The sequence below is a fragment of the Molossus molossus genome, unplaced genomic scaffold (assembly GCF_014108415.1).
Source record: "Molossus molossus isolate mMolMol1 unplaced genomic scaffold, mMolMol1.p scaffold_m16_p_4, whole genome shotgun sequence".
Classification (NCBI taxonomy): Eukaryota; Metazoa; Chordata; class Mammalia; order Chiroptera; family Molossidae; genus Molossus; species Molossus molossus.
In genome coordinates this window covers 49,326,843-49,343,537 of record NW_023425377.1, presented here as the reverse complement: position 1 = coordinate 49,343,537, position 16,695 = coordinate 49,326,843, and the positions used below count along the sequence as shown (strand labels likewise).

General features: G+C 47.9%; 2 protein-coding genes and 2 non-coding genes across 9 annotated transcripts; 1 reads left to right on the top strand and 3 right to left on the bottom strand.

The window, feature by feature from the left end:
* Nucleotides 1-201: 201 nt before the first annotated feature.
* On the top strand, nucleotides 202-10,032 carry TRIM41 (tripartite motif containing 41). Of its 6 annotated transcripts, XM_036240078.1 has the most exons (7): nucleotides 202-1,721; nucleotides 5,370-5,465; nucleotides 7,200-7,463; nucleotides 8,017-8,039; nucleotides 8,240-8,367; nucleotides 8,799-9,428; nucleotides 9,554-10,032. In XM_036240078.1, exons 1-6 carry the CDS (start codon nucleotides 909-911, stop codon nucleotides 9,398-9,400), a joined length of 1,926 nt encoding a protein of 641 aa, XP_036095971.1. In that variant the 5' UTR covers nucleotides 202-908; the 3' UTR covers nucleotides 9,401-9,428; nucleotides 9,554-10,032. The 6 variants fall into 6 exon arrangements, 5 of the variants coding, with proteins under 5 accessions (XP_036095971.1, XP_036095972.1, XP_036095970.1 ...); XM_036240079.1 differs by having other exon boundaries at nucleotides 7,233-7,463; nucleotides 8,799-10,032; XM_036240077.1 differs by having other exon boundaries at nucleotides 8,799-10,032.
* A 1,643-nt stretch (nucleotides 10,033-11,675) lies between these two features.
* On the bottom strand, nucleotides 11,676-16,362 carry RACK1 (receptor for activated C kinase 1). The gene is made up of 8 exons (XM_036240088.1): nucleotides 16,137-16,362; nucleotides 14,874-15,045; nucleotides 14,178-14,325; nucleotides 13,882-13,977; nucleotides 13,382-13,492; nucleotides 12,830-12,970; nucleotides 12,181-12,291; nucleotides 11,676-11,788 (listed from the first exon to the last, which is right to left on the bottom strand). Exons 1-8 carry the CDS (start codon nucleotides 16,243-16,245, stop codon nucleotides 11,723-11,725), a joined length of 954 nt encoding a protein of 317 aa, XP_036095981.1. The 5' UTR covers nucleotides 16,246-16,362; the 3' UTR covers nucleotides 11,676-11,722.
* On the bottom strand, nucleotides 14,489-14,564 carry LOC118616641. Its single transcript, XR_004956627.1, has one exon. It is a non-coding gene; the product is annotated as a small nucleolar RNA SNORD96 family (small nucleolar RNA).
* Nucleotides 15,802-15,869, bottom strand: LOC118616666. The gene has a single exon (XR_004956649.1). It is a non-coding gene; the product is annotated as a small nucleolar RNA SNORD95 (small nucleolar RNA).
* Nucleotides 16,363-16,695: the final 333 nt, after the last annotated feature.

Here is a 16,695-nt window from a genome sequence, read left to right as displayed (position 1 = left end):
CAGACAGCAGTTTCTATAATCGGCGTGGAAATGCCAACGATCGTGCGGAGGAGAGGAAGGGTCTCTGGTCCCACCCACCGCACCCTTCAGACCCCGCCCCCTGCTGGTCACCAAGGGACGCTCGAAGTCCTCAAACAACAAAGTCCTCTGCCTAGAAGGGCCGGAAGTACTTTAGGGCTCTCTCTCACCCGGACCCTTCACTTCACTTCCGGAATCAGCAGTGGGGAGTAGTTGCTGCAGTCCTTCGTGTCCGGCTGGTAGGATGGCGCCGGGCCCGTGCGGTCATAGCACCAACAGCAGGCGGCCGCAAAGGCTTCCGTCGTGTCCCGAAGTTTATCCCCAGGGGCGGGGGGTGGGGGAAGCCGGTCCTTCTGTTTCGTCTAAGTTTCTTACTCCCCCACACCACAGAGATGTGGGCCTCCATCGTTCTATTCCTCCCGCCCTATTCCCGAGTGGATGCTAGAGCGTCTTCCCGTCGTTTCCTGTCGTCTGGGGCCGGGGCGGGAGGATCGTTACGCGATCGCGGAAGAACTCGCTAGCTTGGGTGGTTTGGGAGAACCGGAAGTGCTGCGAGAGAGAACGGAAGTGAGGGGGCGTAGCCAGGAAGTGAGGAGGGGTGGGGGTTTATGAGGAGGGCCAGGGAGCGTTGGGGGCAGATTTGCACTCAGGGCCACCTGAGGTACTTGGCGGTAGCGTTCAGCTGTGTCCTCTTGCCTCTCAGAGACACGCTTGTCGTCTGGGAGTAGGAAACTGTGGAGGTGTGGGTTTTCGGGAGGACATTTCTTTACCTGCGCTTGAGGCAAGGTGTGGAGAAGCAGGGCTGGGGGTGGGGCCGGATCTCAGGGCGTCTGAGAGGGAAGACCTCTCGCCCCCCCCAAACCATCTACACTGGCTGAGTGGACATTAAGATGGCTGCCGTTGCCATGGCACCCAACCCTGTGCAGACCCTTCAGGAGGAGGCGGTGTGCGCCATCTGCCTCGATTACTTCACGGACCCGGTGTCCATCGGCTGCGGGCACAACTTCTGCCGAGTGTGTGTAACCCAGTTGTGGGGAGGGGAGGATGAAGAGGACAGGGACGAGTTAGACCGGGAGGAGGAGGAGGAAGAAGATGGAGAAGAGGAGGAAGTGGAAGCTGTGGAGGCTGGTGGGGGCTGGGACACCCCCATGAGGGATGAAGACTATGAGGGCGACTTGGAGGAAGAGGTCGAGGAGGAAGAGGAAGGTGTGTTCTGGACCGGTGGCATGGGCGGGTCCAACTGGGACAACATGGACTACGTGTGGGAGGAGGAGGATGAGGAAGAAGGCCTGGACTACTACTTGGGGGACATGGAGGAGGACTTGAGGGGGGAGGACGAGGAGGACGAGGAAGAAGTGCTGGAGGAGGATGAGGAAGAGGAGCTAGACCCTGTCACATCACTTCCCCCGCCTCCAGCCCCTCGGAGGTGCTTCACCTGCCCCCAGTGCCGAAAGAGCTTTCCCAGGCGGAGCTTCCGTCCCAATCTGCAGCTAGCCAACATGGTCCAGGTGATTCGGCAGATGCATCCAGCACCTGGTCGGGGGAGCCGAGGGAATGAGCAGGGCGTTTGTCCGAAACACCAAGAAGCTCTGAAACTCTTTTGTGAAGTGGATGAAGAAGCAATCTGTGTGGTGTGCCGAGAATCCAGGAGCCACAAGCAGCACAGTGTGGTGCCATTGGAGGAGGTGGTGCAGGAATACAAGGTGAGAGATGTAGAAGATGGGAGTTTAATGGGGGAGGAGAGGAAGTAAGGAGCTGGGAAAAGGAAATACCTTCCCACCAAAGAACCTCATGTACTGGTGAGCGGATTCTCCTTATCTAAACACTTATTGGCACCAAGGCTTAGAGTGAGAAGGATCTTGTACACTGGCAAAGACAGTATGAAGACTAGGGAAGACTGGTTTTCTCAAAGGAAATTGGGCAAAGCTGGTGATGCCATTATCACTGGGCTGTGTCTCCTGGGGAAAAACTACTGCTGTTTCACACTTTCACTGTTTCTAAGTGTAGAAGTGCTTGTGACAGGCCCCTAGGGCTTTACCACCAATCTCATTTTCCTTTGAGTTATCTTAAGTCTATCCTTGACTAAGAACCCTAGAGATGGGAAGAACTTGGGACCTCAAGGAACAAGAAGGGACTCTGAGGATTAGACACATAGTAATATTTCCTAGTGTCAGACCCAGATGCCCTGACTTTGCCTTCTTATGGGTTCTCCATCCACCACATGATATGGCTTGATTCTCCCCCTGAGGACTTTTATTTGATCTGCACCATTCTGATGTACTGGCTAGAACTTCTTAGCTTTCCTGGGAATTCAGAAAAAAAGGAAGAGACTTTTAAGTCTCTGAATGTCTTTGAACTTTATTTTCTCCAGGACTAAAAGTTAATATTTATTGAACATATACTGTGTACAACAGGCACTATACTAAGCACTTCTCATGAACTGTCTTATTTAAAACTCAAAACAACCCTGTGAGTTTGATATGGTTTCTATTCCCATTTTACAGATCAGAAAACAGAGATATAAGTAATATACACAGGGCTACACAGCTACTAGTAAGTGATGGACTTGGTTATGACCTATCCCCCACCCTCACCCCTGGTCTAGACTATTAACAAAGTCACCACTATTTGGATGTCTGTTTATTTGGCTTTTCTGATATGCAACTTCATCTTGGAGTCTGATTATATTTTGGTTAATACCTTGCCCCCTACTTTTGATCCCGACTCTTTTTGGACATAGGTAAAGGAGATTTGGCTGTGAGACAGCCAGCACAAACACTACTTAGCGAAGGCCTGGATGTATTTGAAGCAGTGGTACCGGGAAGAGGAGAAGGTAGCTTCTATGTGATTGGCACAGAGCTGTTTGTTTTATGACTTGTGTTTTCACACCTTCTTATTCCTACAGTAACCTCATTTAGGTATTATTATCATTACACCAATTTTGGAGTAATGTGTCTGGAGCTTCTCAGCTTTGAGTGGTATAGCTAAGACAAACTGACATCCTTCATGATAGGTTAACTATTCATTCCACACAATGATTGTCAAACCTGGCTTATTGGCCAAATTACTAGTGGAGGTTTTCAAAAGTAGAGTGGTTCTACCACTAGAGATTCTGAACCATAACCAGGAGAGTATCTTTAGAAAACCCAGGCTATTACAGGACTCAGTGCATTGGTAATATCACCTGCCTTTTCAGCCCTGCATTATTAGAGGCAGTTGTGAGCTCCTTTGTCCTTCTCTTTTATATCCCGTCAGTTCCTAGGTAACTGTACCCATCAAACAATGTGTAGTCACTTATTAACTGGATCCCAAGGTGGAATATCCATGGATATTCACTCCTTTTTCCTTCATGCTCCCCTGGCAGGACTTCTGAAGAGCTTCTGAAACTGGATTTTTATTTGTGTTAACCACATCTGTTGAATGCCAATCCAGTAGGGCTCTGCAATTTGGGGAGGTCCTATAGACACAAATAACCTGACATTAACTGATCAGCAAATGTCAATACATAAATTTTATTATATAGAGCTAATTTGAGTAATTTCCTTTCTAAGTTATAGGCTATTTTACAGGCAAGTAGTTTATTCTGTTCCGATACCTACACTAGCTAACACTAGCTTGGCACTGTATTGTTTTGTAGAAATATTTCTTTATTGGCTAGGTAGTAACACATAAATGAAATATAAATAAAGCTCCAAAAAAGTTAAAGGTCCTTGAAAAGTTCTCTTTTATAGTACCTCATTTGAACTTCTGCTTATGAATTTTTTTGTCAACAATTTAAGAAAACTATTAAGTGGAAAATGTAGGTGTCATAAATTCTGTATTAATAGAGTTGAAATTATTATAGACACTACTGGATAAAAATAGAAAGTAATATCAAAAGGCAAAATTTTGTGTTTATGCTATTTTCATGTTATGGGTTGATTGTAATCTTATTACTGTAATTTTTTACACAACTAACCTGTGCAACAGCTTCCTTTTGTACCCTGAGTCAGTAACTTTTTTAATTCAAGGGTCATTGTCAGGCTTTCATTGGTAGCTTAAGACCTAGGTGGAGAATACTAGGTAACATTTACTGATCTGTTAACATGCTAGACACTGTGCTAAGCATACTACCCAAGTGGTAGATTCTGTTATTCCAAATTCCCATTTTAAGATGAGGAAACTGGAATCATGGCTTGCTTCAGGTCACCTTGCTGCATTTAAGATCAGATTGGAGTCTAGGCTTGAGCTCTTCTGCCCTGTGTTACCCCTCAAGGAAAAGGAGGGATAAACACAGAAGCAGAAGACATAAAAAAAGAAACAACAAATAGGTTGGGCTTATCTCACCCATACTGGTCTCTCTAACAACCTTTAAAGAAAAAGACTGCTACAAATGATTGGAACACTAAATGCATATTTGTTGTGAAAATGAAATCTTTAGAAGGAGAGGGTTTTTGTTTTTCATTTATCAAGTGATTGAGTGGGAGAGAAAGCAGATGGTCAGAAAGAAAACATGGAGTTTAAAGAGGCGACTCTTGCCTGGCCGATGTGGCTCAATGGACTGAGTATCATCCTCTGGACTGCGAAATCCCAGTTCTATTCCCGGATAGGGCACATGCTGGAGTTGTGGGCTTGATCCCCAGTAGGGGTGTGCAGGAGGCAGCCGACGGATGTTTCTCACATTGATGTTTCTATCTCTCCCTTCCCCTCTCTCTAAAAAATTAGTAAAAACATATTTAAAAAAAATAAAAATAAAGTGTCGGCCCTGCCTACAGGAGCCCCTCTGTTGTGGGGAAGACAGGCACAGTCGTAATGATTGCAGTGCATGGAAAGTATTGTAAAGCCAGAAAAAGACAGGGAGTTTTATATGGCTAAAACAGTCTGTAGACGGGGGTAATACAGAACGAGGCTAGAAATGTAGGGGCAGTTAGAGCTTCATATTTTTCAAGTGGTGAAGGACCACTGATGGATTTTTATCACATGAAAATCATCAGAAAAGTACTTAGAGATGAAAGGTATGAGGAAGATTGCCTAGGAGGGGGAAGGGACCATAGGCAGGAATAGTCATATGGAAGGACTTTATGTGGTGAGGTGTTCAAGCCAGGCCCACTCTACCTCTGAGTATGGGGTTCTCTAGTCAGGATCCTACCTTTAGAGAATACATTCCTGGGCTATGGACATGAGTGCAGGTGGAGGGTTGGAGCCCTTGTCATCATCTGAAAAGAAGGAAGAGGAGGAAGGGAGTATGATGTTCATTTGATAACTGTGGTGGGGATCAGGGTTTGAGACCCAAACCACTGTATGGGGGAGATGGGTACTGAGAGCAGGTGCCTCTCGCAGTCCAAGCCATCAACCTTCTACTGTTCCCTCAGGCCAAACTCCAGGGACATGTGGAACCTCTAAGGAAGCACCTGGAGGCTGTGCAGAAGATGAAAGCCAAGGAGGAGAGGCGGGTGACAGAGTTGAAGGTAGGTGAATGTCTTTGATAAGGGCTAAGTGGCTCTGTGGTCAGAACAGGAAAGATGGGCTGCCCACTCTCATAAGTGGTGACTAGATCTCTGAAAGAAGGGCAGCCAATACCTGGGAGACAGGTAGACACTCTCCCAAGGTCCTGAGGAGAAAGGGCCTTAGAGGGTCAGGAGGTATATACATTCCCAGGTTCCAAAATGGGGTCAGAGGCCTGGCTTGGAGATGTTGGGTGTCTGGCTTAAGGTCGCAGAGCAGGCTTACCACTCCGGACACCTAACTCCGGAGTCAGTGTTCCACCACGTTGAGCCCACCATGCTGGATAGCAGAGGGCAGAAGGGGGCAAGGCAGAATCCATGAAGCAGCCATCAAGAAGCCCCAGATCCCAGGATAGATGTCAGGTAGTGGGCAGAGCAGCCCTGAGCATGAGAGGGGGCCAAGGTAATCTAATGGAGGGGAGAAATTAATGAATGTTAGAATTGCAGATATCTAGTATCTTCTAGGCCAGTGTTTCTCAGTCTTTTTTCATTATTGCTCACCTATTCCCAAGGAGTATTTTTAGTTATTTTCCCCCAATTCCTACCCCTCATCCCCTGTCTGTTTTTGTAAGACCACCAGGCATTAGGATGGCCTGATGTGGAGCTTCAGAGACCAAGTCTGAAATATCCTTCCCCCATCTCATATGCCTGTCACCCTGGCCAGGGATGGGACCTTTTCACTTCCCAGAGCCTGTGCTTGTTGCCACCTACACTTTAGGGACTCTGCTGTTGGCGACTGCCTTGCACTAAATGGTCGAATCTGGGTCTGGGAGTTGGGGAGTCATCTCGCCTCCAGCCAGTTGCCCAAATTGAGACTTTTGGGCTCCCAGTGTGCAGAGAAAGTGTAAGGATCTGAGTATCACTGGGACAAAAAGATAAACTAACTTTTTTACTTCACCCACTTGATCAGTCAGGACTTCTGTCCCCACTCTGGCCTGTCACTCTTTGTCCCAAGAATGTCTCCAGCTGATGATACAGGGGCAAAAAGTGTGCCTACCATCTGGATTGCCCAGCTTAGGCAAATGGGGTGGGAGTGGATATTTTCTTTTATAATAGAAGTACCTACATAATAATATCCTTGATTTTGTCTCTTAGCCTTTAAAGTAGAAAGTAGTATCTGTCCTTTTACAGAAAAAATTTGCTGATTCCTGATCTAGAATTGGGTGACTTTCCCAAGGTCACTAATGGTATAGTCAGGACCCTAACTCCATATATTGATTCCAGAATTTTTTATTCATTTCAAGAAATTCTTACCAAGCACCTATTCCCTGGTTGGCAATGTTCCAGGGTCCAAGGATCCTGTGGCAGTTTATGGTGCAGTGAGGGAAAAGGATGTTAAAGTGTACTCCATTGAAGACATAAACATTTCAAATTGAGATATATGCTATGAGGAAAGACAGTGATATTTGTAGGAGTAGTCCTGATTTAGATATGGTGGGGAGGGAAGGTTTCTCCTAGGGAATAGTAAAGCTTAGATCTGAAGAGTGAGTCAGGTTAGGTAGCCAAGGTAGAGATAAGTATTGCAGACAGAAGTGGGTGAGTTTTGGACCAGTATGCGGGGAGTGGTGCAGTGATGCCTGTAAGGCCGGGAGGTGGGAAAGGGGATGGGTGCCTCCTTCCATTTGGAATGTAGGGCTCCTTTGCTTTGGATTGAGGGGCAGCAGTTGCAAAATTGGAGGTTTATGTTTGTGTGTTGAGGTGGTATCCACCATCCCCTTTGCATCATCCCAGAGCCAGATGAAGTCAGAGCTGGCAGCTGTGGCCTCAGAGTTTGGGCGCCTGACAAGGTTTCTGGCTGAAGAGCAGGCAGGGCTGGAGCGGCGTCTTCGAGAGATGCATGAAGCCCAGTTGGAGCGTGCAGGAGCAGCCGCCAGCCGGCTAGCAGAGCAGGCAGCCCAGCTGAGCCGCCTGCTGGCTGAGGCCCAGGAACGGAGCCAGCAGGGGGGCCTACGGCTGCTCCAGGTAAGCAGTGTACCGTTCCCTGTCTACTCCCCAGCACCCTGTGTTTGCTCTGTCAGGCATTGCTTACCAAACACCTATCTTTAGCTGCCTTTTCTCATTGGGAGGAACCCACAGGGATTTCACCTAAAGACCCAAAGGTCTTTTGAGGCTGAAGACAAGACTTATTACTAAATGTATGTGTGTGATTATACTAAATGAAAATTAAGATTCAGTTGTAGAAGGAGGGTTTTAAATGAGAGTCGAGGAAAGAATTTTTGACAGTGACAAATTGAAAAATATGACCAAGACATATTGTGAAAATTATTTTATGGGGGTTGAACATTCTATTTCTAGGCTCACAGCAGGATGAGAGGAGTTAGGTACATTGAGGCATAGGGATAATTGAGATGGATGCTTGTTTATTGAGGGCCTTGAGGTGCTTTTTCTCACTCCCTGTTTATGTTCAGTCTTTCTCTGGCTGGAATCAGACTGGGAGAAAGGAGCCATCCCTGCACAGCTGACTCTCTCTTTGTCTCTTTCTCCCTCTCCTTCTTTGTGTTTCTGTTATTCCCAGGACATCAAGGAGACTTTCAGTAGGTGTGTTCTCACCCTTTATCCTTTGTGACCCAGTGGCATCTGGTTCCCCATCCCTGCCTCTTTTGGCTATCCTGCCCCTCTCCTTCCTTCCCCAGGACCCGAGTTTCTGCCTCCTGTACCCTCCTCTCCTTCCCCTTAGTTTATATTCTCCCCTCTGGGAATATCATGGTCCCACCCCCTGCCTGGTCCCCTTCCTCCAGGTGTGAAGAGATACAGCTGCAGCCCCCAGAGATCTGGTCCCCGGACCTGTGTCAACCCCATAGCCATGACTTCCTGACAGATGCCATCGTGAGGAAAATGAGCCGGATGTTCTGTCAGGCTGCTCGAGGTAGGGAGGTCACCTGTGCGACCTTCCTTTGCCTTTCCCTCTACAGACCTGAGATTGGGTTCTGAGGGAAGATGGGCCCCAGGGGAAGAATGGGGGCTGAGATGGAACAGGCTACAGGTAGGCCACCTGGGGCTTCAAGCCAAGACTTCTGTCCTAGCCCAGGTAGGTGTTGGGGGTGAGGGCTTGAGGGCTGGCAAGAAGAGCCAGGGCTAGAGGAAATACCGTTTAGTGTCTTGGAAACAAAAGTGGGGAAAGAGGTGGAACCCATAGGAACCTGATTCTGGCCTCTAGGAAGGGGTGGGGAACCAAGGACAGCTGAGGGTCGGGGAGGTGAAGGGGGGAAGGCATTAGGAAAGCGTGAACCTTGGAGTTGGCTGCTGATGGGGAACAGTGGGCCCATCCCTGGCGTATTTATCCTCTCCCCTCCCAAGTGGACCTGACACTGGACCCCGACACGGCTCACCCGGCCCTGATGCTGTCTCCTGACCGCCGGGGTGTTCGCCTGGCAGAGCGGCGGCAGGAGGTTGCTGACCATTCCAAGCGCTTCTCGGCCGACTGCTGCGTACTGGGGGCCCAGGGCTTCCGCTCTGGCCGGCACTACTGGGAGGTAGAGGTGGGTGGGCGGCGGGGCTGGGCGGTGGGAGCTGCCCGAGAATCAACCCATCATAAGGAGGTAGGCTCTGGGGGTTCCTCAGTGGGCATCGGGGATGCCAGCTCTTCTTCACGTCATCACCACCGCCGCCGCCGACTCCACCTACCCCAGCAGCCCCTGCTCCAACGGGAAGTGTGGTGTGTAGGCACCAATGGCAAACGTTACCAGGCACAAACCTCGACTGAGCAGACACTGCTGAGCCCAAGTGAGAAACCACGGCGCTTTGGCGTGTACCTGGACTATGAGGCTGGGCGCCTGGGCTTCTACAATGCAGAGACTCTGGCCCATGTGCACACCTTCTCAGCTGCCTTCCTGGGCGAGCGTGTCTTCCCTTTCTTCCGGGTACTCTCCAAGGGTACCCGCATCAAGCTGTGCCCTTAATCAGCCTGCCACCCGCAGGGCCCCTCTGGTCAGCACTGGCAGGGCGGGTGGTGGTGGAGGGTGGCCCAAGTTTGGGGGCTCAAAGGCTCCCAAAACTGTTACTGCATTGCTTCCTGCTCTTCCTTGACCCCAGGACCCTGCTTCTCCCTGTAGGAACTTAAGGAACCCTTCTGGCCTCCAGCTCCACCTTCTCCTCACCTACTATCTGTCCAACAGGTCTGCATGGGTCCCTGATAACAGCTGCCTAGTCTTCCCTCCCTGTCCACCAAGGGCCCGAGTTGGGTAGGGGAGGGGATATTTAATTTTATAAACTTCCCTTTACCCATCCCTGCTCTTCAACCTTCACGTCAGTTCCCAGGCTGGAGGATTTGGGCAAGACTCATGACTATCCCCATTCCAATTCCATTTTCTGATGCAAGTTTTAGCTAAGGGATTTGGAAGCTTTTTGAGGGGAGGCAGGCTGGGCAAAGGGTAGAGCTGGATAAAAGAACCATCTGCTCTCTGGGGAAGGATCCTAAACTTTCTTCCATCCCCAATTTCTACCTCCATAGACTGGCCAGAATTTAGCTTCAGTGAGATCTGGAATGGTCCACATGATTGAAACTACATACCATTACATCCCCCAATAAATTATTTTTCTCATCCTCCCCCCCCCCCCCCCCCCCCCCCGCACTTAATCTAGGAGCAAATCTCACCCTACCCTTTTCACTGCCAGGCTCCTTTTCCCCTGTTCAGTCGAGTTCCTTTTGTCAGCTTCCATCCTTTTTTTATGCCTTTAGTTCCATTTGATGAGCCCCGATGGGGAGCAGGGTTTGGGTCCCTAGGAGGAAAGCCTTGGGTATAATCTATTTTTCTAGTAACCCTTTGCCTTCTGTCATTTATCAGCTTTTCTCCTGTGCATTGATGGCCCAAGTCAATTTATGTTCCTGGGTGAAAGGGAAGTTGGGTTGTGTTGTGGAAATAAAGTTTTATTTGCTTCTTTTGTGGAGTCCATTCCTTTAGATGAGCAGAAACTAGAGGATGTAACTTAGAAGCCAGTTCCTCCACTAAATGAGATGGTTCATGGCACCAGTTGCACATCTGGTTGCATGTTAGGCATGAGACCCCTGTTTCAAGACATTAGGATATAAACCCTACCCATGTGTATATCCTACTTGTTTTATTGGCACTCTTCAGATTGTACTTGTTAATTCCTGCCTGAGGCATTACAACTGTTTCCCTAAGAATCTTTACACTGGTGGTTCAGGACCCAGGAACGATATTTCCGAAGTATTTTTATAAGCGAATGTATCTAGAAATCCCATAAAGTTAAAGCTAGATATGCCACATTACCATTAGTTGAGGAGGAAATGGCAGGTATATAAGGCTACTTCAAGATGTTTGCCACTTAGCTGGCTCTGTGATTATGAATACTAACTACCTCCAGATCACTAACCAACTTTAAATCTCCATTATGGAAATAGTTAAAAGGTATTAAGAAGCAATTCTGCCCTGGACAGCTTTCTCAGTGGTTAGAGCATTGGCCTGCAGTCCAGAGATCTGGGCTTGGTTGCCAATAAGGGTACGTACCTCGGTTGCAGTTTGTCTCCGGCCCTGGTTGGGCTGTGCAGGTGGCAGCCACTCGGTATGTCCCTTTCACATCGATGTGTCCCCCCCCCCCACTATCTGAACAAAAAACAGAAAAATGTCCCTGGGTGAGGATTAAAAAAGAAAAAAAGAATCAATTCTTTGAGTTGACTTGCCTTGAAGAATTTTTAAAAACCTCTATTTTAACAAAGACCCGATGATGTAGACTACGTTAATCCTAACCAGATGGTTTTCTGAATTGTCTAATCTTCCCTTTGGAGGAATGACAAAATGCATCTTTCAATTTTTTTTTAATGTATTAAAAGAATTGGACCTGACCCTGGCTGGTGTGGCCCAGAAGGTTGCAGATTCAATCCCCAGTAGGGGGTGCTTCTCTCCCTCTCAAAACAAAACTTACAAAAACCTTATAAAATAAAGTTGGATGTGAGGATTCTGCTAATTTTAAATTGATTGCAAAATCCTGGAATAATAAGTCCCTTTCACTGAACAGTTTCTTCAGGCTTAAGGGAGGCACTAAGAATCTATCTGAAAAAGGATATTGTGATGAAGGAACCTAACAGACTGACATCTTTCCCTCTCCTCCCCAAAGCCTTGTTTACTTGCCCCATGCTTCCAGCCTGCCAGTATCTTAACTAAACCTGTAAGCAGCATAGCACAGGAAGCTTTTTCCCTAATCAGAGAAAGACTGAGTCAGAAAACCAGTTTTTTTATTTCTAAAGCTCTGCCATATTATTTCTAGCGGGTGCCGATAGTCACCTGCCACACTCGCACCAGGTTGTCTGTGTAGCCAGCAAAGAGAGTCTGCAAAGGAAAAATGACAGTGATAGGTCAGAGCCATTGAATTTTTGCAGTCCTACTGTACTGCAAAGATGGCCCTTAAAATCCCTACTTATCTAGCTACATGATTATGGGTGATGATCATTCTTAGAGAAAGCAACATATACTCTTATAAACTGATCAAGTTAAAGTTAACTGAAAACAGGTAATCATTGCCCTCTAGACCACAACCTTCCCTCCAATGCAGTAACACGTTCTGTGTTCACTGGCACAGCTAAATAGGTCCTCCTAAATTATCCTAATGCTGTAATTTTACTTTATATCAGAGATACTGATCTTATAATTGGCACACAAGGCACACTAAGAACAGATAGGAAGAGATAGGAGCCGAGTCACTTGAGGACACACAAACTTACCTGGCCATCAGCAGACCAGGCCAGAGAGGTACACTGGGGTGGCTCTGCTTTGCTGCTGGTACTGATTACCTCTTGCTTCAACTCATCTACAATAATCTTGCCCTCCAAGTCCTGGGGAAGGAACAAAACGGGGGGTAAGGAAACTCGGCACTTTAATGCCAGCAACACTGAAATACAAACCAAACCAAACAACCCCCACCGCAAACTCAAAACAGATTGGGTCCCCTCTCAAAAGACCCTTTATAACTCAGTAATCTCAACGGAGGATGTTTTTTTGCCACCCCTGCCCCCCACTTGGCAATGCCTAGAGGCATTTTTGGTTGTCACTAAGGGAGTTTACTATAGGCATCTATTGGTGAGTCAAGACCACGGATGCTGCTAAACAATCTAAACTGGACTACACCTCACCCACTCCGGTAAATTATTCAGATGAAAATGTCAATTGTGCTGAGGTTGAATAAACTGTTATAATTGGCTATCCCTTTCAGTAGGCAAAGATTGAATCACTGCAAATCCCAACCCCAGGGAAATTTTAGGATTTTCTGGGTCTCCATCAACACCCTGACAGCAGTTATTCAGGAAATCACAATGTTGCCATGGCTTACAGAGTACAAGTAGGTACCTGGCCTCAACTGCAGCCCACACTCACCCAGATCTTGATGCTGGGGCCAGTGGCAGCACAGAGCCAGTAGCGATTGGGGCTGAAGCATAGGGCGTTGATGATGTCCCCACCATCAAGTGTGTAAAGGTGCTTGCCTTCGTTGAGGTCCCACAGCATGGCCTGGCCATCCTGGGAGAGGAAAGGTAAGGTAATGTGACCTCTTCCAGACATTAATCCCAGCTGTCTCAAGATTGTCTTAACTACCCCACCCCTCATACCTTGAACTTTCCCCCAAATGACTCAAGTAGCAATATTTACCCCTCTGTACATTTCCTTTAATGCAACACCTCACTCACCAACCCTACCAAGAGCCTGTGACTTCTAAATCACTATGATCAGTTTGTAAAAATGATATCCTAATCTTATCAATAGCTTCAAGAAACCAGATTTATAGAAGGCAATCTTTTAAACAATATGCCTTATCTATGTCAATTTCAGAAAGTGATCTTCAGAAACATTTATTCTTGCATTGCTATCTCATTGTCTTAAGTGTTCTCAGATACTGCCCCACTGAGTAGGAAACTCCTGGCCCCTGAGTACCTTGCCTCCAGAAGCACAGAGGGATCCATCTGGAGAGACTGTCACAGTGTTCAGGTACCCTGTGTGGCCGATGTGATTGGTCTTCAGCTTGCAGTTTGCCAGATTCCATACCTACATTTGGGGTGGTGGTGGATGGTAGTGGTCATAGGTGAAGTACCTGGCTCTGGATCTGCCAGAGTCAGAAGAGCTCAAGCCAAAAGGAAAGGGCTTTTAAATGTTATTTAAGCATTCCTGGATATGGTGGCTATTTTTCATTCTATCAGTAACAAAAAAAGAAAGTGTCTTGGCCACTATGAACAAGTGGGCTTTAAACAGGTAATAAATGTTCTATATGTTGCCTTATGTGACTTAAGCTCATCAATTAGATACTTTAGACCAACTAGCTGAGGAAAAAAGTAAACAGAGAAACAAACCTTTCGAAGCCAGAGCCTATGACCACCCAGGAGGCAGTGGAAACATCCCAGCTGGCAAAAGACCCTACACCCTAGCTCCAAGCTCACCTTGACCAGCTTGTCCCAGCCACAGGACACAATGATGGGATTGCTGCTGTTGGGTGAGAAACGAACACAAGACACCCACTCTGAGTGGCTCTCATCCTACAGATAAAAAGGAAATTAGGGAAAACCATCTTGTCCCATGACCCCTACCCCTCAGTTATAATGACAGTCTTGTTTTCACACTTCTGAACCCAAATCTTTACAATCAATGAAACCTTTAGATTTCAGATGAGGCCTGAAAACCACATAAGGCCCAGATTAAGGGTGGGAGAGAACCTTAACACGTGCCTTCACTTTACCTGGACAGTGTATTTGCATACACCCAGAGTATTCCATAACTTGATGGTTTTATCTCTGGAGCCTGAGACAATCTGGCGGTTGTCAGAGGAGAAGGCCACGCTCAGCACATCCTTGGTATGGCCTACAAATCGGCGTGTGGTGGTGCCCCTGTGAAGAAGGATTTGATCATTGTCTAGATAGACTTTGCAAGCATTATTCCAGTTAGACTGTTTCCTTGGCCTTGTTCCTGTCCCAGTGGAATTGCATTTACTCACAACTCTGGACATAGCTCTGATCATAGCAGGCCCTTGGCTAAGAATATGCCAGAGGATTCCTTCAGAATTGCAGGACATGTCCTCACTCCCACATGGAGATTGGTTGACAACGTTGCCTGTCATCACCAGGATCCTCCATTACGCTTAACTATCCAAAGACTGAGCTCCCAATATAGGACCTATTCAAACTCTTGCCTACTCTCAACAGCAATTCTGGCAAAACCGCTAAACCGGACCACTCCTCAGCACTTCCACATAACTAACTGAAACCAATGAGGAGGGAGGTCAAAAAAACCCCAACTATCCTCTGTAGGTGCTCCCTTGACTGACAATTCCCACAAGGAACCTGATGGCCCATGGGAAACCACCTCCCAACAGTATCTACCTCATTTCTGCTCAGCTTTCCCTCAATGACCCAGAGCTAAGTGGGCAGCTACTTGCGTTGTGAGATCCCAGAGGCGAAGGGTTCCATCCCAGGAGCCAGAGAGGGCAAACTGGCCATCTGAGGAGATGACCACATCACTAACAAAATGGGAGTGACCCCGAAGAGCGCGTTGTGGGATGCCGTAGTTGGTCTCATCCCTGGTCAGCTTCCACATAATGATGGTCTTGTCTAAAGGTAAATAAAACGGAAAAGGAAACTCACTGGGGAACCCCACATGTCACTTGTTCACCAAGACACCTCAAGGTCATTGGTGGGTCTAAAATCTTACAAATTAAGGACACTTAGGGAGGGGAACTGCAGGATATAAGAGCATTACCAGCCAAGGCCAAGTGACTCACTATTCAAGAGAGTCAAATAAGGCCCTAGCCAGTTTGACTCAGCAGTTGGAGCATCGGCCTGCGGACCAGAGTCCTGGGTTCGGTTCTGCTAGGGGCACGTACAATTCAAACAAGCAAAAAAGAGTCAAGTAAGTAGACCTAAGCAGTATGGTGAGAGAATTTAACTCAGGTGTGCAGAACTTTACCAGAGGTTACGGCTGCTCTTTTCTGAGATTGAAACCAATTCAACATCTATTTCAGTTTTATCTGACATCTAATGCAAAACACAGCCACTTGGAAGACTAGCTGAGGGCTCCGGAAAGTGCAGGAACTAGTCAAGTCGCTTTAAACTATACAGGACGGGAGCTTTCACTGAAATGTGTTTCACTCAAGCTTTCCGAGTAAGCACCAGAGAGGCGACCCTAACCTCAGACCATCTTCAAATGTGGGTGCAAACGGAGGGCACAAGAAACTTCCAAATGTGGTCAGGTGCAGAAATGAGAAGAAAATATGGGACAGTAATGGCAGGCTCAGGCCAGCCCGGAGTCTAGTTACGCGTGGTCCCCTTGGAGTCCACTCACTTCCCAGTGAGTACAGGGCCGGGCGGCAGCTCAGAAACAGCCTCTGGGTCTCAGCACCGGCACTCAGATGGCATGTTGGTGTCATCACCGCCCCGCCCGACCCATAGGCTCCTGGGAACACTTCAACACATCTGCGGGGAGGTGAGCTCAAGATATAAAAAGTTCCTAATCCTGCAACCCTCCTGGCAGCCACTGGCTGATCTATATCTCGATGCCTGTATTCCGGTTGAGGCCTAGGCACAGGTCCATATATCCCTTACACCCAGAGTTTTCCCGACCGCCAACACGCGACTAGCCCAACCACGCGACGCGAACAACCCGTCTTCTACTCCAATCCTTCGCCCTGCATCTTAGTTCATACCTCGAGAGGCGGACAGTATCATGTCCGGGAACTGGGGAGTGGTAGCGATCTGGGTCACCCAGCCATTATGGCCCTTGAGGGTGCCACGAAGGGTCATCTGTTCAGTCATGACGGCGCTGGGTGCGGGTGTCGCCGCAGCGACGAGGATGGAGCTGGATACCGTAGAGTGATGAGCAGCACAACCAGTTCGGCCGCAGTCCTACCGAGAAAAAGAGAGAGCAGCCCCCGGCCGGAACCGGAAATACCCGCCCTCTCTTTCAAAATGACGGCCCCCATGATTCAATTCTGCGCAAGATGGCGGCGCCGTGTATCACATAGGGCAAGATGAAATAACAAGACCTCAGGGTCCTCTTGCTACGCAACATCATTTGGTAACGCGTGCAGATACATTTTGAAACCAACACCACCGTGTTTGAAAATGCTTCTCTAACGCTGATTGAGACGTGATGTCTAAGACGCGGAAGAGGGGACGTGTAAGGCAAACTCCCCTGAGGATTGCCTAGCGGTTTCATAGTCCCTGCGTGCCACAGTGCCAGCCCCGTCCTGTCCGCTTGGTGGC

What these genes read in the sequence shown, in the direction of transcription:
- RACK1 (XM_036240088.1), bottom strand. Translation starts at nt 16,245, where the DNA reads ATGACTGAACAGATGACCCTTCGTGGCACCCTCAAGGGCCATAATGGC. An exon ending in TATGCAAATACACTGTCCAG is followed by an intron (nt 13,978 to 14,177) that starts GTAAAGTGAAGG and finishes TTTTATCTGTAG; the next exon opens with GATGAGAGCCACTCAGAGTG. An exon ending in CCTGGTCTGCTGATGGCCAG is followed by an intron (nt 11,789 to 12,180) that starts GTAAGTTTGTGT and finishes TTTCCTTTGCAG; the next exon opens with ACTCTCTTTGCTGGCTACAC.
- TRIM41 (XM_036240078.1), top strand. Translation starts at nt 909, where the DNA reads ATGGCTGCCGTTGCCATGGCACCCAACCCTGTGCAGACCCTTCAGGAG. An exon ending in AGGTGGTGCAGGAATACAAG is followed by an intron (nt 1,722 to 5,369) that starts GTGAGAGATGTA and finishes CTGTTCCCTCAG; the next exon opens with GCCAAACTCCAGGGACATGT. An exon ending in GGGGCCTACGGCTGCTCCAG is followed by an intron (nt 7,464 to 8,016) that starts GTAAGCAGTGTA and finishes TGTTATTCCCAG; the next exon opens with GACATCAAGGAGACTTTCAG.